Raw genomic sequence first — 20,874 nt, forward strand, 5'->3', positions numbered from 1 at the left:
GTCCTCTCCAGATTCCTGTTTTCCTACAGACATCTCGGACCTCTCCAGACCCATCAGTCGTGCTCCTCTAGTTTGTCCTGTTCTCCAGACTTCTCCAGAACCTTCAGTCCTCCTCCTCAAGATTCCTCTGTTCTGGGCAGTATGGTGACTCAGTGGTTAGCACTGTATGGTGGCTCAGTGGTTAGCACTGCAGCGCTGGAGTCCTGGGTTCAAATCCCACCTTGGACAACATCTGCAAGGAGTTTTTATGTTCTCCCCGTGTTTGCGTGGGTTTCCTCTGGGTTCTCCGGTTTCCTCCCACATTCCAAAGACATGATAGGGATTGTAGATTGTGAGCCCCATCGGGGACAGCGATGATAATGTGTGCAAACTGTAAAGCGCTGCGTAATATGTTAGCGCTATATAAAAATAAAGATCATTATTATTACTATTCTCCTCCAGACCACTCAGTCCACCTCCTCCAGATTCCTCTGTTCTCCTCCAGACCACTCAGTCCTTTTCAAACTCCTCTGTCCTGCTATTCCTTTGTCCATCACGACTTTCCCCTGTTCTCCTCCTCACGAATCCTTTGTCCTCCTCCAGACACCAGGGCCCTCAGTATGACGACTGCTTTAAGTTCCTCTGAGCTGCAATCACTTCATAGATGGCTGATAAATCATGTGGAAGATGAGCCATCCCGTGGCACAGAAGAAAACCGTTGCCATGGCTGGGAGCACAAATAATCCTCATGCACTAATTAGGGCACACTTACGGTGGGCCGAGCGGTCCCCGCATGTGAAGAGCTTGTGAGGATTCTGGGATTGGACCTAGTCGGCCTCATTCATCATCTGCACAGTAAACACTCAACTTTCCCAATTGTGCACTGGAGGCGATGGTCGCCCTCTCACCCCTGCGCCACCACACACCAGCCCATCGTGGTGACAGACCATTAACCCCCAAACCACCAAGACGAGGGGCCTCGTCCTAAATATCCGAAAGGTGCAGCTGAGGGCCAAAAAAGGAGATTCCCCTAAAATAAAAATCATCAAGGAAAAAAAGGAAACAGCATCATCATCGCCTGTCACCTGGAAATCGAGACCACTTCATAGAGCAGGGGCTGCCCCCGACGTCCAAGGACCCTGCGCAGGAAATGTGTCTACAGATGGATCCATAGGTCATGTTCTGCTGCACACGGAGGAAGACGAGGCCTTCAGGACGCTGAGGAACAATGTTTATTCCCTGCATTATTTTATGCAAAAATCTCCTGCATTTAAGAGGTGAGGCAGAGAGGATGTGATTTCAGGAAATCTCCCGCACTGTGCGTTGGTGAACGGTGTTATTAAGGCAGAATCCCAGAGATTATTATTATTATAATTATAGCGCCATTTATTCCATGGGAGGAGGGGTATACATAATAAAAACAAGTACAATAAAAAGAAGTGTCAAATCTGCACCCAAAAAAATAGATGAACACACAAAAATAAAAAAGCAATAATCAGGGCAGATTGCTATCCTGCGTTTAAGAAAACTGCAGAAAATAATGCAAGGTTGTCACATGTGGGAACACAATCATTCAAAAGGGGTTTTTAAAGAGTTTTTTTTAAGAGAATTCTGTCACAAAATCTACATGAAATAACCACTCTGAATAAGCTTCTTATTGATTTTAAAGGGAAAAGCAGCACAGTGAGAATTACAGGAGAATCTTCGCTATAAAAATGTACAGAAACTGCTGAAAGAGAATCTGGAATGGGATCCTGGAGCAGAAAAGGTGATGTGTAAATGTCCGTGTTATAGCTGAAATCCCCAACAAATCTGCAGCAAAATAAGCCAGTGTTCCAAGCGGATTTTACCATGAGGCTGGGCTCAGACCCCTGCCATGAATTCTGACGGGTCAGTCCCCACCTGGACGCCATTACCTTGGGGTCTCTCAGGTTTATACACAATGCGCCATCTGCTTCGATGGACACGATGCAACAGATTCACCGACGCAGATGTGAATACATCCCTAAAAAGTGTCAAATCTGCAGTGAAAATCTGTAGAAAAAAAGAGCAGAGTGGACCTCTGAGATCACCAACGGATCCTAATCTTTGTGCGCATTTTTCACGCTACATGTGAACAGGATTTTAACACCCTGGTGGACGTCTACAGTACCGTAAATTGCTGCAGACATCTCGGGCTGAATGGGAACCCAGCTTTCCCAGGAAGAGATACAACAAGGTTCCAATGAACAAACACAAACATGCTAGACTTGGGATTTTTTTACTTTAGGATCAATCCTCTCCACTCCCTTCCTCCAACCGTCTCTGGTCTACATTATGGCACCGGCGTTGCCCGTCTCGATTTTGTGGCCTCCAGATCTCGACAAATTTAGAAGTTAATAAAAAGAATTCTGCAATAATCGGCGCTGCACACTCTGCTCCCCCGAGAACCGGACTGACAATAGATTTCACCGTTCCAGATGTTTGTCTATTGTGTAGCATCAGCGCTTTCCTAACAAACTACATGTAAACTTTCTGGATAGAAGGGAGAGGCGCGGGGCTCGCAAAGCCTCAGCTTCAATGCCCCTCGCTAGGATTCCTGCAGTCACAGCCCGCCCGGACCCCCGTCTCATGCTTGATTGTGGGCTGACTTAATTATCTTGTTTTCATGAAATCTTAAACCGCTGAGATTCGGGTTGTTGTGCGGTGAAGTATCTATTACGACAACACAGATCAGCCCTGGATTGTCGGATCTTGCCGTATTAACCCATTCAGAGGCATGGAGTAACCCTTTAAGTGCTGGGCGGCACGATACCCCCAGGCTGACCTCCCCCATGAAAGAACCTTTTGTAGCTGATCTTCTTCTGCTGTAATTTGGATTGATATGAAGAGCGGAGGTCCGGGACGCAGCGCTGGCCGTTGTTGCTTTGGTTTTTATGCCCGCACTTTACAAATGAACACTTTCCAAAAGACTAAAAAAGCTTTTAGGAAAAAAAGAACACAGATTTGTGTAGTCAGAGAAAGAAGCAAAGAAAAAGGTTTCTCAAGGTTTTGTTAAAATGCACAAACAAAAGAAAAGCTAAATAAAAAAAGCAAAGGAAAATAGGACGATACGGAAATGTTCATGTCTAAGGTATAATCAGGTTCACTATCAAGACAGGACAGAGTTCTAGAGAAAAGGACCAAGAAAAGGAGCATTAACCATAAAATATACAGGATCCCGGTAATTAGAAGTCCAGGACTTACACTAATGTGTCAGAAAGTGAATATTTATGTAATACTGCCCCCTATGTCCAACAATATAACTACTATAATACTGCTCCTATGTCCAACAATATAACTACTATAATACTGCTCCTATATACAAGAATATAACTACTATAATACTGCCAATATGTACAAGAATATAACTACTATAATACTGCCCCTATGTACAAGAATATAACTACTATAATACTGCCCCTATGTACAAGAATAGAACTACTATAATACTGCTCCTATATACAAGAATATAACTACTATAATACTGCCCCTATGTACAAGAATATAACTACTATAATACTGCCCCTATGTACAAGAATATAACTACTATAATACTGCCTCCTATGTACAAGAATATAACTACTATAATACTGCTCCTATGTACAAGAATATAACTACTATAATACTGCCTCCTATGTACAAGAATATAACTACTATAATACTGCCCCATGTACCAGAATATAACTACTATAATACTGCCTCCTATGTACAAGAATATAACTACTATAATACTGCTCCTATGTACAAGAATATAACTACTATAATACTGCCTCCTATGTACAAGAATATAACTACTATAATACTGCTCCTATATACAAGAATATAACTACTATAATACTGCCCCTATATACAAGAATATAACTACTATAATACTGCCCCTATGTACAAGAATATAACTACTATAATACTGCTCCCTATGTACAAGAATATAACTACTATAATACTGCCCCTATGTACAAGAATAGAACTACTATAATACTGCTCCTATATACAAGAATATAACTACTATAATACTGCCCCTATGTACAAGAATATAACTACTATAATACTGCCCCCTATGTACAAGAATATAACTACTATAATACTGCTCCTATATACAAGAATATAACTACTATAATACTGCCCCCTATGTACAAGAATATAACTACTATAATACTGCCCCTATGTACAAGAATATAACTACTATAATACTGCTCCCTATGTACAAGAATATAACTACTATAATACTGCCCCTATGTACAAGAATATAACTACTATAATACTGCTCCTATGTACAAGAATATAACTACTAGAATACTGCTCCCTATGTACAAGACTATAACTACTATAATACTGCTCCTATGTACAAGAATATAACTACTATAATACTGCTCCTATGTACAAGAATATAACTACTATAATACTGCTCCTATGTACAAGAATATAACTACTATAATACTGCCTCTATGTACAAGAATATAACTACTATAATACTGCTCCTATGTACAAGAATATAACTGCTATAATACTGTCCCTATGTACAAGAATATAACTACTATAATACTGCCTCTATGTACAAGAATATAACTGCTATAATACTGTCCCTATGTACAAGAATATAACTACTATAATACTGCCTCTATGTACAAGAATATAACTACTATAATACTGCTCCTATGTACAAGAATATAACTACTATAATACTGCTCCTATGTACAAGAATATAACTACTATAATACTGCTCCTATATACAAGAATATAACTACTATAATACTGCTCCTATGTACAGAAAAATATCTACTATAATACTGCCTCTATATACAAGAATATAACTACTATAATACTGCTCCTATGTACAAGAATATAACTACTATAATACTGCCCCTATATACAAGAATATAACTACTATAATACTGCCCCTATGTACAAGAATATAACTACTATAATACTGCTCCTATGTACAAGAATATAACTACTATAATACTGCCCCTATATACAAAAATATAACTACTATAATACTGCTCCTATGTACAAGAATATAACTGCTATAATACTGCTCCTATGTACAAGAATATAACTACTATAATACTGCTCCTATATACAAGAATATAACTACTATAATACTGCTCCCTATGTACAAGAATATAACTACTATAATACTGCTCCCTATGTACAAGAATATAACTACTATAATACTGCTCCTATGTACAAGAATATAACTACTATAATATTGCTCCTATATACAAGAATATAACTACTATAATACTGCCCCTATATACAAGAATATAACTAATATACTACTGCTCCTATGTACAAGAATATAACTACTATAATACTGCCTCTATGTACAAGAATATAACTACTATAATACTGCTCCTATGTATAAGAATATAACTACTATAATACAGCTCCTATGTACAGGAATATAACTACTATAATACTGCCCCTATGTACAAGAATATAACTACTATAATACTGCCCCTATATACAAGAATATAACTACTATAATACTGCTCCCTATATACAAGAATATAACTACTATAATACTGCTCCCTATATACAAGAATATAACTACTATAATACTGCTCCTATATACAAGAATATAACTACTATAATACTGCCCCTATGTACAAGAATATAACTACTATAACACTGCTCCTATGTACAAGAATATAACTACTATAATACTGCTCCTATGTACAAGAATATAACAATTATAATATTGCTCATATCCTTTTACAGATGTATGTTCTCTGTGCATACGTATGTGTTCTGCGTATATGTATGTGTGTATTTGCTGTGTGTATACATTTGTGTGTTTGTGCTCTGTGTATACAGTTGTGCTCAAAAGTTTACACACCCCGGCAGAATTTTTGCTTTCTTGGCCTTTTTTCAGAGAATATGAATGATAACACCAAAACATTTTTTCCACTCATGGTCAGTGGTTGGGTGAAGACATTTATTGTCAGACTACTGTGTTTTCTCTTTATAAATCATAATGACAACGCAAAACATCCAAATGACCCTGATCAAAAGTTCACATCCCCTGGCGATTTTGGCCAGATAACATGCACAGAAGTTGACACAAATGGGTGTGAATGGCTACTAAAGGTAACGTCCTCACCTGTGACCTGTTTGCTTGTAATCAGTGTGTTCATAAAAGCTGAATGAGTTTCTGGGATCCAGACAGACTCTTGCATCTTTCATCCAGCCACTGATGTTTCTGGATTGTGAGTCTTGGGGAAAGCAAAAGAATTGTCAACGGATCTACAGGAAGAGGTAGTTGAAGTGTATAAAACAGGAAAGGGATACAAAAAGGTATCCAAGGAATTGATAATGCCAGTCAGCAGCGTTCACACTGTGATTAACAAATGGAAAATCAGGGGCTCTGTAAAAACAAAACCACGGTCAGGTAGACCAACAAAAATGTCGTCCACAACTGCCAGGAAAATTGTTCGGGATGCAAAGAAAAACCCACAAATAACATCAGCTGAACTACAGGACTCTCTGAAAACTAGCGGTGTGGCTGTTTCAATGTGCACAATAAGGAGTCACTTGAAGAAAAATGGGCTGCATGGTCGAGTCGCCAGAAGAAAGCCATTACTGCGCAAATGCCACAAAGTATCTCACCTACAATACACAAAACACAGAGACAAGCCTCAAAACTTCTGGAACAAGGTAATTTGGAATGATGAGACCAAAATTCAATTTTGGCCACAACCATAAACGTCACATTTGGTGAGCGGTCAATAAGGCCTATGATGAAAGGAACACCATTCCTACTGTAAAGCACGGAGGTGGATCGCTGATGTTTTGGGGATGTGTGAGCTACAAAGGCACAGCAAGCTTGGTCAAAGTTGAAGGAAAGTTGAATGCAGCACATTATCAGCAAATACTGGAGGCAAATTTGCACTCATCAGCCCGGAAGCTGTGCATGGGACATACTTGGATATTCCAACATAACAATGATCCAAAACACAAGGCCAAGTCGACCTGTCATTGGCTAGAGCAGAACAAAGTGAAGGTTCTGAAGTGGCCATCTCAGTCTCCTGACCTCAATATCATTGAACAACTCTGGGGAGAACTCAAGTGCGCAGTTCATGCTAGACAGCCCAGGAATTTACAGGAACCGGAAGCTTTTTGCCAAGAAGAGAGGGCAGCTTTACCATCTGAGAAAATAAAGAACCTCATCCACAACTACCACAAAAGACTTCAGGCTGTCATTGGTGTTAGAGGGGGCAATACACGGTATTAAGAAATGGGGGATTTGAACTTTTGATAGGGTCATTTGGATGTTTTGGGTTGTCATTATGATTTACAAAGAGAAAACACAGTAGTCTGACAATAAATGGCTTCACCCAACCACTGACCATGAGTAGAGAAAAAGTTTTGGTGTTACCATTCATATTCTCAGAAAAAAGGCCAAGAAAGCAAAAGTTCTGCCGGGGTATGTAAACTTTTGAGCACAGCTATACATATGTGTGTATGTGCATACAGTGACTTGTGAAAGTCTTCACCCCCTCCCCTTTGGCATCTTACGCGTTTTTCTACTTCACAAGGGTTTACATCAGTTCATGTAAAGAACATGCGTTCCACTGTGAACATTTGGTTTTCTTTTTATTGTGAAGCACACAACAAATAGGACAAAATAACTGAACACTTTGTAGGGCCTCCTTTTGCGGCAATTACAACTGCAAGTCATTTTGGATGAGTCTCTATGAGATTTCCAAATTTTGCCAGTGAGATTTTTGCCCATTTCTAAAGGCAAAACTGATCCAGCTCCTTCAAGTTAGATGGTTTCTTCTGTTGAACAGCGATCTTCAAGTCTCAACCCCAGATTCTCCAGTGGATTAAGGTCTGTGCATTGACAAGGCCACTCCAGAACATTTACACCTTTCCCCTTACACCACTGGAGTGTTGCTTTAGCAGTATGCTTTGGTCATTGTCTTGTTGGAAGGTGAACCTCAGTCCCAGTATCAAATCACTGACAAACTGAAGCAGGTTTTGCGTAAGAATATCCCTGTATTTCTCACAATCCATCTTCCCCTTGACTTGGACCATTTTCCTGTCCATGCTGTCAAAAAACATCCCCACAACATGATACTGCCGCCATGTTTCACTGCAGGGATGGTGTTCTTGGGGTGATGAGCTGTGTTGGTTTGGCGACAGACATATCATTTACCTTGGCGGCCAAAAAGTTTAATTTTGGTCTCATCTGACCACAGCACCTTCCTTCATACATTGGGGGAGTATTGCCAACTCAAAACAAGCCTTATAATCTTTGTAAGTAAATACTCTTTTCTGCTTACGCTTGCATAAAAGCCATGTGTATGGAGAGTATGGCTTATTGTGGACGTATGTACAGATACTCCAGTTTCTGCTTGGGAGCTCTGCAGCTCCTTCAGTGTTACCTTTGGTCTCTGTTTTGCCCCTCTGATTCATGCCATCCTTGCCCGAGCAGAGAGTTTTGATGGGCGTCCTCTCTTGGCAGGTTTGTTGTGGTGCCATGTTCTTTCCATTTGATGATAATGGATTTGATGGTGCTCGGAGGATCATCTGAGATTGGGATATTTTATTTTTTTATAACCCTGACTTGTTTTTCTCAAAACTTTGTCCCTGACTTGTTTGGAGATCTCCTTGGTCTTCATGGTGGTGTTCGGAGATCTCCTTGGCCTTCACGGTGTTGTTTGGAGATCTCCTTGATCTTCATGCTGTTGTTTGGAGATCTCCTTGGTCTTCATGGTGGTGTTGGGAGATCTCCTTGGTCTTCATGGTGGTGTTGGGAGAGCTCCTTGGTCTTCATGGTGGCGTTCGGAGATCTCCTTGGTCTTCATGGTGGTGTTCGGAGATCTCCTTGATCTTCATGGTGTTGTTTGCAGATCTCCTTGGGCTTCATGGTGTTTGGTTAGTGGCGCCTCTAGTTAATGGTGTTGCAGCCACTGTGGCCTTTCAAAAAAAGGTAAAGTGTATAATATACTGTCAGACGTGTGACACTTAGATGCACACAGGAGGATGTGCTGTCATGAAGCGTGGGGCTTACGAAGGGAATTGCTTGCACCTGAAATTTTTAGTGGCTTCATAGCAAAAGGGGTGAATTCATATGCACATGCCAATTTTTAGATATTTGATCCCATAATTTATGCCTATATTTTTCTCACTACACTTCACCGACTTTCTATTCAGAGCTGATGCATCACACACGAGTCGGATTACAAAAATATATAAACACAGGTAGTAATGTAACAAAATAGGTAAAAAGCCAAGAGGATGAATAATTTTGCAAACCACTGTACATATGTATCTGCTCTGCATATCTGTGTGTATATGCTCTGTGTATATATTTGTGAGTATGTACTCTGTGTATACATATGTGAAAATGCACTGTGTATACGTGCGTGTATGTGATCTGTGTATACATGTGTGTTCTGCGTATACATATATGTGCTCTGCGTATACAAATGTGTATGTGCTCTGCGTATACAATTATCTATGTGCTCTGCGTATACAAATGTGTATGTGCTCTGCGTATACAAATGTATATGTGCTCTGCGTATACATTTATCTATGTGCTCTGCATATACAAATGTGTATGTGCTCTGCGTATACAAATGTGTATGTGCTCTGCGTATACAAATGTGTATGTGCTCTGCGTATACAAATGTGTATGTGCTCTGCGTATACAATTATCTATGTGCTCTGCGTATACAAATGTGTATGTGCTCTGCGTATACAAATGTGTATGTGCTCTGCGTATACAAGTGTTTATGTGCTCTGTGTATACAAGTGTTTATGTGCTCTGCGTATACAATTATCTATGTGCTCTGCGTATACAAATGTGTATGTGCTCTGCGTATACAAATGTGTATGTGCTCTGCATATACATTTATCTATGTGCTCTGCATATACAAATGTGTATGTGCTCTGCGTATACAAGTGTGTATGTGCTCTGCGTATACAAATGTGTATGTGCTCTGCATATACATTTATCTATGTGCTCTGCATATACAAATGTGTATGTGCTCTGCGTATACAAGTGTGTATGTGCTCTGCGTATACAAATGTGTATGTGCTCTGCGTATACAAGTGTTTATGTGCTCTGTGTATACAAGTGTTTATGTGCTCTGCGTATACAATTATCTATGTGCTCTGCGTATACAAATGTGTATGTGCTCTGCGTATACAAATGTGTATGTGCTCTGCATATACATTTATCTATGTGCTCTGCATATACAAATGTGTATGTGCTCTGCGTATACAAGTGTGTATGTGCTCTGCGTATACAAATGTGTATGTGCTCTGCATATACATTTATCTATGTGCTCTGCATATACAAATGTGTATGTGCTCTGCGTATACAAGTGTGTATGTGCTCTGCGTATACAAATGTGTATGTGCTCTGCATATACAAATGTGTATGTGCTCTGCGTATACAATTATCTATGTGCTCTGCGTATACAAATGTGTATGTGCTCTGCGTATACAAATGTGTATGTGCTCTGCGTATACAAGTGTGTATGTGCTCTGCGTATACAAATGTGTATGTGCTCTGCGTATACAAATGTGTATGTGCTCTGCGTATACAATTATCTATGTGCTCTGCGTATACAAATGTGTATGTGCTCTGCGTATACAAATGTGTATGTGCTCTGCGTATACAAGTGTTTATGTGCTCTGCGTATACAAGTGTGTATGTGCTCTGCGTATACAAATGTGTATGTGCTCTGCGTATACAAATGTGTATGTGCTCTGCGTATACAAGTGTGTATGTGCTCTGCGTATACAAATGTGTATGTGCTCTGCGTATACAAATGTGTATGTGCTCTGCGTATACAATTATCTATGTGCTCTGCGTATACAAATGTGTATGTGCTCTGCGTATACAAGTGTGTATGTGCTCTGCGTATACAAGTGTGTATGTGCTCTGCGTATATAAATGTGTATGTGCTCTGCGTATACAATTATCTATGTGCTCTGCGTATACAAGTGTGTATGTGCTCTGCGTATATAAATGTGTATGTGCTCTGCGTATACAATTATCTATGTGCTCTGCGTATATAAATGTGTATGTGCTCTGCGTATACATTTATCTATGTGCTCTGCGTATACGAACCCTGTAAATAAACCTAAATGTGTGATGTGCACCATGTCAGCATTTGAGATACAGGTTTGATGCATTTTTGCTTTCTTAGTGGAATATTATATCAGACCCAGCATTCACTGGTTTTCTAATTCTTCTGGGTTTTTGAGCTTTCAACTCATCATTCACAAACTCCTGAACCAAGATCAATAACCACGGACTAAATCCACCTGTATGGCCACGACATCCATTCATGAAAATTATAACAATTTTGGTTCTTCAGAAATACATGTACTGTCTCCTACTGATTAGTCACCGAGAACCACAGTGGACGGAGTCAGCCTTTACTTTTAACGTAGAGAATTCTACAGAAAACAATCCATTAGTTTGTGGTGGGGCTCTGTCACATGGCTACTTGTTGTACATGCCCATAAAAATCCATATAATCCAATGGGTGCCTGCAAAGCCCTGATCTTGGCATCCAAGCGCTCTTAAAGGGGTTCTACATAATGTCACCAATGAAGCAGAAAGGTAGAACATGTTATAAAATAAAATAAATATTCATTATTTTCCCACTGATTCCCCGCGCTCCATTTACAGTGTATGGTTTCCGTAACATAACTTTACATATGGAGTTTCCTTATTTCTGGTCTTCTGATCGAGAAGTGGGCAGGTCAGTAAGACCCCGGACATCCCGCTAGTGAACAATACATCCACACATTCACTGACAGCAAGCAGAGATTGTGAAAACCAGTCAGATATTGAAATACTAAGGAAATGAGAAACGTTCAGAACTTTCCATGATACAATTTACATACAGGTGGAGCAGAGACCCTTTACAGAAACCCGTTATTGATAGGATCCCACCAGTGATGTCTCTGGACTGCCGGACCCCAGAGGTTGTGACTCCAGATCTACATGAAGGTGTCGAAGAAGAAATGACCACAGCAGTCAACTAAACACTGAGGGTGTGATTATTTTGGCAACGGGCTGCAAAAGAACCCCAAAAATCCCTATGGAGAAGTTCCTATATGATAAGAGGCGCTGATCCGCGGTGCCGCGTACCTCGGGAGTCGCGAGTGTTATTGTGCAAATCTTGTACAAACACCACATAACGGGGTCTTCGGAAGGGAAGGTGGGGGACATCAAGCAGAAAGATCAGGTGAACGCAGAGGGACAAATAAAGCCATAAATCCTTATTTCAGGCGCACGGCTCGCAGCCCTGATCGCGGCGGATAAAGCGCGGCCTGTAAATGTTACGTCTGATTAATCGGCGGCGCTAAGTGACAAGTGAACTTTAACATTAATATGATATTATTTAAATAACGGTTTGTGGTTATTTTGCCCCTAAAAATGATGAATGATTTTCCGACGTGAAGCGAGAGGCTCCTTTAATGAGACCTGACAGTAGGGGAGACGTTTGGCGAGGGATGGACACGGCTGGCGGGGCAGAGGCCGCCCTCCCTGCCTGATTGTCTGCACGCTCCGGAGCATCGATTTCAATTGCCGCGCCTCTCCCTCCTGGATTCCACATTTAGATAGTGTCACTTACATATTACTCTTAATCAGCCCGTCCTGGGGCCCCAGAGCTGGGGGGCTGCCGGGGACACGCCATTAACCCCTTCACGGGAAGATTTACCAAGGACGCGGGAGAATACATCGTGAGCTTGTGGACAGGGATGATGGGAGTGATACAATCTGCATACAATGTTGGAGACAAAGTTGTAAGATCTCGACAGCAGATGATGGGAGTGATACAACCTGCATACAATGCTGGAGAGATCTCGAGAGCAGATGATGGGAGTGATACAATCTGTACACAATGTTGGAGAGATCTCGAGAGCAGATGCTGGGAGTGATACAATCTGCATACAATGATGGAGACAAAGTTGTAAGATCTCGAGAGCAGATGATGGGAGTGATACAATCTGCATACAATGCTGGAGAGATCTCGAGAGCAGATGATGGGAGTGATACAATCTGTACACAATATTGGAGAGATCTCGAGAGCAGATGATGGGAGTGATACAATCTGCATACAATGTTGGAGAGATCTCGAGGGCAGATGATGGGAGTGATACAGTCTGCATACAATGTTGAAGAGATCTCGAGAGCACATGATGGGAGTGATACAATCTGCATACAATGTTGAAGAGATCTCGAGGGCAGATGATGGGAGTGATACAATCTGCATACAATGTTGAAGAGATCTCGAGGGCAGATGATGGGAGTGATACAATCTGTGTACAATGTTGAAGAGATCTCGAGGGCAGATGATGGGAGTGATACAATTTGTATACAATGTTGAAGAGATCTCGAAGGCAGATGATGGGAGTGATACAATTTGTATACAATGTTGAAGAGATCTCGAGGGCAGATGATGGGAGTGATACAATCTGCATACAATGTTAGAGAGATCTCGAGGGCAGATGATGGGAGTGATAGGTTGTGTAGGAGATTGTAACCACTTCCATCTGTGTACGGCGCTGCGGCATACGTTGGTGCTGTACAGACCGCAGGTAGGAGCAGCGGTACAAGGAGGAATAAAACATGCTCCTACCTCTCTTACCTTCGTAACATCCCAGTCAGGATTCTGGAGCTCTTCCCCAGGTTCGTATCCGTCTCTCGTAGCTGAGGGTGAAAAACAAAAACGTCTAATGAATAATGGCCAAGGCAACAATTTCACCCCTTTCTACATCTGAGGATGCGGACTGATCTAGGTGATGCTGACTGTTCTAGGTGATGCTGACTGTTCTAGGTGATGCTGACTGATCTGGATGATACTGACTGATCTGGATGATACTGACTGATCTGGATGATACTGACTGATCTGGATGATACTGACTGATCTGGGTGATGCTGACTGTTCTAAGTGATGCTGAATGATACTGACTGATCTTGGTGATGCTGACTGATCTGGGTGATGCTAACCGCTCTGGGTGATGCTGACTGATCTGGATGATACTGACTGATCTGGATGATGCTGACTGATCTGGGTGATGCTGACTGATCTGGATGATACTGACTGATCTGGGTGATGCTGACTGTTCTAAGTGATGCTGAATGATACTGACTGATCTTGGTGATGCTGACTGTTCTAGGTGATGCTGACTGATCTGGATGATACTGACTGATCTGGGTGATGCTGACTGTTCTAGGTGATGCTGACTGATCTGGATGATGCTGACTGATCTGGGTGATGCTGACTGTTCTAGGTGATGCTCACTGATCTGGATGATACTGACTGATCTGGGTGATGCTGACTGTTCTAGGTGACGCTGACTGATCTGGATGATGCTGACTGATCTGGGTGATGCTGACTGTTCTAGGTGATGCTCACTGATCTGGATGAGACGTCAATGACCCTGATCAATGTATATGATGATTGCTGATCTGGACGACGCTTACTTATGACACTGGGTGACGCTGAATGATATGGGTGACACTGACTGATCTGGATGACAACGACTGATCTGAATGAGATTGTCTGATGTGGACAAAACTTACGGATCTGGATGGCACTGACTGATCTGGATGTAACTAACTGATCTGAAACTATTTCTAAGTGACATCCACACAAGCCCAAGGTTTTCAGTGCCGGAATGTAAAACAATAATGTTTTGAATCAGTGACAGTGAGCGGAAACCTTAAAATGGTGAGGAAAATAAATATAAGCTTATAGAAGATGTGATGAATCTTGGACGGGGCAGGATTCCTCTGGTATACTCCGACATGGTCAATAGCTGATGAGAACAGTTCAGTAATGGCCGCTCACCCGGTCTCGCGCTCGCTGGATCTTCTCACGGTCTTGGCTCAGATTTTCCAGGATGTTCTGACCAACTTGCTCTGCAAGAGAAAAATATCCCACATTTAACTCAGCTCCGTAATATCCAGACTGCGTAATGTCACCCCTGCATGTGGGTGAATGTGAGAAGCTACTACCCCCGATCCCTCCAATACATAAGAACACCGTAAATCCACTGTGTCACCAGATCTGGTCCTGGGCGATCCCCAATATGGGGAGATAGTGGTGCAGCAGGAAGAATTGCCATCCACTATACTGTGGTGGGTCCAAACATGGGTGGTGGCACCAGAAATGGGGGCACGGGACCCTCTAATCTGATGAGGCGGGGCCCCACTAATCACACGTTCATGGTGCATTCTATTAATTGGTAGAAATCCTCACAGATGTAGCAGAGCTTAGTTTGTTAATGAAATGTTGCGTTGTGTTTGCTACTTTTTGCAGTTATCAGCCACCAGCAGCATATGTCTGTATAACTCCGGCAGTAATGTCACTACACCCGGCTGACTCCAGAGAGCAATCGCTCTTACACAAGTGACAAATACACAGCATGCTAACGATTCTGCAGCGCAAGAAGCAGAGACGAAATTCGTGAGGAAATCTGGTGGTCACGCAGGTTCAGGCCACCACTTTCCCTGTGGCGAGGGATGTCATATGTCATTGTGCCAGATTTCTCACATTCTCCTGTTTTATTGCAAACTTTGCATTTTTTACTGTTCGGCTGCATTTCCCCCGTTTTTACAGAGTGAGCGGGGCTCCACATTGGGGCTGAAGGCCACTTGTGTCCGGACGGGAAAAGATGGCACAAGCTCGTGGGCGACTATTTATTACTTGTCACGTTTTACACCAGTGCACTCCGGTCCAAGACCAGATAGCGAAATGCCAGCATGACCAGATGAAGCCGGAGTCTTCACTAGGACTGTGCCACAAGAGGAAGGATAAAATGTACCTGCCCATAGCGAGCGTTCCTGCCCAGAAGATGCAACTGACCCCAAAGTCAGAGGGGAAGAGGACCCCACTGTACCGCCATAGACTCGTAGCCTTTAAGAGCCCCCCGTTCTTTACCAGAGCAGATGGCACCATGCATCGGAGGCTACGGGGTACACACACCACTGATGGGGGTCATCAGCAGCCTTGTCCTGGTTTAGGACTAAGCCTCCAAGAAATGACAAGCCTGCCCATCGCCTCCGGACAGGATGAGCAAATGTGAACAGGTGCCAGCTGGAGGGACTGCAGTATGTACAGAAAAAAGGGCTTTTTAAAAAAAAATTAAAAATTTATGGCATTCACTGTGCAGTGAAAAGTATGTGGAAACCAGATCCTCCAGGTCAATACGACTACAGAGATATCAAACTTGTAAAGTTTTTTTTTTTATGTTTATGGTACAAAAAAAAATAAAAATAAAGAAATTCATAAAACAATATATAAATAAAATGTCCTTATTTTGTCATCTGCAGAAAGAAGGACGGTTATCGATACATTATTGTGAGGTATAAACTTAACTAAAATAATCCCACAGTGTTGGTGTTTCCAGGTCGCTTCCCTCTATGGCGTCTCTGTCTGGGGTAATACACTTTACATTTTGATACATCAGACTCTTATGGACGCGGCGATATCAAATATGTGTTTTCTTTATTATTAAAGTTGGGAAACGGGAGACATTTGGGTTTTTATATATTTTTTTAATATTTTTGAAAACATTTTTTTTTTTTACATAATTTTTTTAGTGACTGGAACCTGAGGTCATCTGATGGCTTGTATCAGATACGGCAATAGTATCACAATATACCGACAAAACTACGATCTCCTATGAAGCCCAGACATTGGCCTCACTGCAGGATCAAGATGGCAGCCACGCGGGGTCACCGGACCCCGGACGCCATGATGACCCACTAGAACTGGAGGGACGGGGGTTGATAGGAGCCGGACGCGTGGACTGGAGATAGCGAAATTTAAAGGAGACAGTCTGTGATTGACAGCGGCATTTCCGGCCCTCAATTCCGCAAAATTAACATAAAAATCTCCTGCTATTCATTAATACCAGATCCCACCTGGCCTTTAAATCTGTTCACTCTCAACCTTAGAGATAAAAGTTTGATAAGAACAGTTAGGACCCATCTATAAAGTTCGCCTTGTAGTGGCTGGTGGGCACACAAACGTGCATTACGGGCCACATTTTATCTGTGTAGTCTATATGGCTGTAATGCAGTATATATTTCACATATACGATGTTTGCTCTGTGATTTCGTGGTGCGCTCTGGAAATCCCTAGAGAAAAAAAGACATCCAGAACTAAAGAAATCTGCGGCCCACCGCTTCACTACTGTGCAAGAAACGAGCGGCCCCCAACTCACACAAGTGCAACAGTCAGAGGTGAAGGAGATCTGCAGCAGGAAACTCAGATGTGTCAGATTCAGAGAACAAGTACAAAGTATAGAGAGAGAAGTGTGACCCCTGCAGGCCGTCCTGGGAATCACACGAGGAGTCTACAGATGTGAAGGAAGGAGGCAGCGAGAAGAGAACCCCGACCTCCATCAGCCTTAACCCAAATGCAGAATCTGCGAATCTTATGATTAAATTTCATTTTGTTATGTTCTGTTTTGAATGATGATTTTTACACTTCTCCAGAGCAAAGGAAATGGAAACCATCAACAAGCAGGATTCTGCTATCAGGTCACTCAGATCAGCTGCTGCTTCCAGCAACAACAATCAAATGCACAGTCATAGTGAGAAACAAGTCATTAGTCACAGAGGAGCCCTGACCACTGGAGGGGGGGACAAAGCTACAAGTCTGATGGACCCAGGCAACTAACATGTATGTCCTGCTTGTTCAGTGTCTGCATCCGAACATATAGGAAGCGAGGTAACCGTCCTGGCAGCTAAAAATGAATCCAGCTCTGGAGTATAATACAGGAGGTAACTCAGGATCAGTAATGTAATGTATGTACACAGTGACTGCACCAGCAGAATAGTGAGTGCAGCTCTGGAGTATAATACAGGATGTAAGTCAGGATCAGTAATGTAATGTACGTACACAGTGACTGCACCAGCAGAATAGTGAGTGCAGCTCTGGGGTATAATACAGGATGTAACTCAGGATCTGTAATGTATGTACACAGTGACTGCACCAGCAGAATAGTGAGTGCAGCTCTGGGGTATAATACAGGATGTAACTCAGGATCAGTAATGTAATGTATGTACACAGTGACTGCACCAGCAGAATAGTGAGTGCAGCTCTGGGGTATAATACAGGATGTAACTCAGGATCAGTAATGTAATGTATGTACACAGTGACTGCACCAGCAGAATAGTGAGTGCAGCTCTGGGGTATAATACAGGATGTAACTCAGGATCAGTAATGTAATGTATGTACACAGTGACCGCACCAGCAAAATAGTGAGTGCAGCTCTGGAGTATAATACAGGATGTAACTCAGGATCAGTAATGTAATGTACGTACACAGTGACTGCACCAGCAGAATAGTGAGTGCAGCTCTGGGGTATAATACAGGATGTAACTCAGGATCAGTAATGTACGTACACAGTGACTGCACCAGCAGAATAGTGAGTGCAGCTCTGGAGTATAATACAGGATGTAACTCAGGATCAGTAATGTAATGTATGTACACAGTGACTACACCAGCAAAATAGTGAGTGCAGCTCTGTTGTATAATACAGGATGTAACTCAGGATCAGTAATGTATGTACACAGTGACTGCACCAGCAGAATAGTGAGTGCAGCTCTGGAGTATAATACAGGATGTAACTCAGGATCAGTAATGTAATGTACGTACACAGTGACTGCACCAGCAGAATAGTGAGTGCAGCTCTGGGGTATACAGGATGTAACTCAGGATCAGTAATGTACGTACACAGTGACTGCACCAGCAGAATAGTGAGTGCAGCTCTGGGGTATAATACAGGAGGTAACTCAGGAACAGTAATGTAATGTACGTACACAGTGACTGCACCAGCAGAATAGTGAGTGCAGCTCTGGAGTATAATACAGGAGGTAACTCAGGAACAGTAATGTAATGTACGTACACAGTGACTGCACCAGCAGAATAGTGAGTGCAGCTCTGGAGTATAATACAGGATGTAGCTCAGGATCAGTAATGTATGTACACAGTGACTGCACCAGCAGAATAGTGAGTGCAGCTCTGGAGTATAATACAGGATGTACCGTAACTCAGGGTTAGTAATGTAATGTAGGTACACAGTCACTGCACCAGCAGAATAGTGAGTGCAGCTCTGGGGTATAATACAGGAGGTAACTCAGGAACAGTAATGTAATGTACGTACACAGTGACTGCACCAGCAGAATAGTGAGTGCAGCTCTGGAGTATAATACAGGATGTAGCTCAGGATCAGTAATGTATGTACACAGTGACTGCACCAGCAGAATAGTGAGTGCAGCTCTGGAGTATAATACAGGATGTAACTCAGGATCAGTAATGTAATGTATGTACACAGTGACTGCGCCAGCAGAACAGTGAGTGCAGCTCTGGGGTATAATACAGGATGTAACTCAGGATCAGTAATGTAATGTATGTACACAGTGACTGCACCAGCAGAATAGTGAGTGCAGCTCTGGAGTATAATATAGGATGTAACTCAAAATCAGTAACTGCACCAGCAGAATAGTGAGTGCAGCTCTGGAGTATAATACAGGATGTAACTCAGGATCAGTAATGTAATGTATGTACACAGTGACTGCACCAGCAGAATAGTGAGTGCAGCTCTGGGGTATAATACAGGATGTAACTCAGGATCAGTAATGTAATGTATGTACACAGTGACTGCACCAGAATAGTGAGTGCAGCTCTGGAGTATAATACAGGATGTAACTCCGGATCAGTAATGTAACATATGTACACAGTGACTGCACCAGCAGAATAGTGAGTGCAGCTCTGGAGTATAATATAGGATGTAACTCAGGATCAGTAACTGCACCAGCAGAATATTGAGTGCAGCTCTGGAGTATAATATAGGATGTAACTCAGGATCAGTAATGTAATGTATGTACACAGTCACTGCACCAGCAGAATAGTGAGTGCAGCTCTGGAGTATAATACAGGAGGTAACTCAGGATCAGTAATGTAATGTATGTACACAGTGACTGCACCAGCAGAATAGTGAGTGCAGCTCTGGGGTATAATACAGGATGTAACTCAGGATCAGTAACTGCAACAGCAGAATAGTGAGTGCAGCTCTGGAGTATAATACAGGATGTAACTCAGGATCAGTAATGCAATGTATGTACACAGTGACTGCACCAGCAGAATAGTGAGTGCAGCTCTGAAGTACAATAAAGGACATAACTCAGGATCAGTAATGTAATGTATGTGCACAGTGACTGCAGCAGCAGAATAGTGAGTGCAGCTCTGGAGTATAGTACAGGATGTAACTCAGGATCAGTAATGTAATGTATGTACACAGTGACTGCACCAGCAGAGTAGTGAGTGCAGCTCTGGGGTATAATACAGGATGTAACTTAGGATCAGTAATGTAATGTATGTACACAGTGACTGCACCAGCAGAATAGTGAGTGCAGCTCTGGAGTATAATACAGGAGGTAACTCAGGATCAGTAATGTAATGTATGTACACAGTGACTGCACCAGCAGAATAGTGAGTGCAGCTCTGGAGTGTAATACAGGATGTAACTCAGGATCAGTAATATAAGGTATGTACACAGTGACTGCAGCAGCAGAATAGTGAGTGCAGCTCTGGGGTATAATACAGGAGGTAACTCAGGATCAGTAATGTAATGTATGTACACAGTGACTGCATCAGCAGAATAGTGAGTGCAGCTCTGGGGCATAATACAGGATGTAACTCAGGATCTGTAATGTAATGTATGTACACAGTGACTGCACCAGCAGAATAGTGACTGCAGCTCTGGAGTATAATACAGGATGTAACTCAGGATCAGTAATGTAATGGATGAACACAGTGACTGCACCAGCAGTATAGTGAGTGCAGCTCTGGGGTATAATACAGGATGTAACTCAGGATC

At 42.1% G+C, this 20,874-nt stretch overlaps 1 protein-coding gene across 7 annotated transcripts in view; it reads right to left on the bottom strand.

The window, feature by feature from the left end:
* The window catches only part of VTI1A (vesicle transport through interaction with t-SNAREs 1A), a 453,761-nt gene that overhangs the window by 130,077 nt on the left and 302,810 nt on the right, over positions 1–20,874 (bottom strand). For 5 of the 7 annotated variants that reach the window (XR_013214399.1, XR_013214398.1, XR_013214397.1 and 2 more), the window contains 2 exons: positions 14,832–14,902; positions 13,626–13,687 (listed from right to left, as the gene is read on the bottom strand). Coding sequence is in view for 4 of the 7 variants with exons in the window: in XM_077258023.1 (XP_077114138.1) it covers positions 13,626–13,687; positions 14,832–14,902 (133 nt within the window). In the remaining 3 variants the exon portion in view is untranslated. Of the gene's footprint in view, positions 1–13,616; positions 13,688–14,831; positions 14,903–20,874 lie in introns of all 7 variants that reach the window. The other 2 variants (XM_077258025.1, XM_077258026.1) reach the window with 1 other exon arrangement.

Source organism: Ranitomeya variabilis, chromosome 4 (assembly GCF_051348905.1).
Source record: "Ranitomeya variabilis isolate aRanVar5 chromosome 4, aRanVar5.hap1, whole genome shotgun sequence".
NCBI lineage: Eukaryota > Metazoa > Chordata > Amphibia > Anura > Dendrobatidae > Ranitomeya > Ranitomeya variabilis.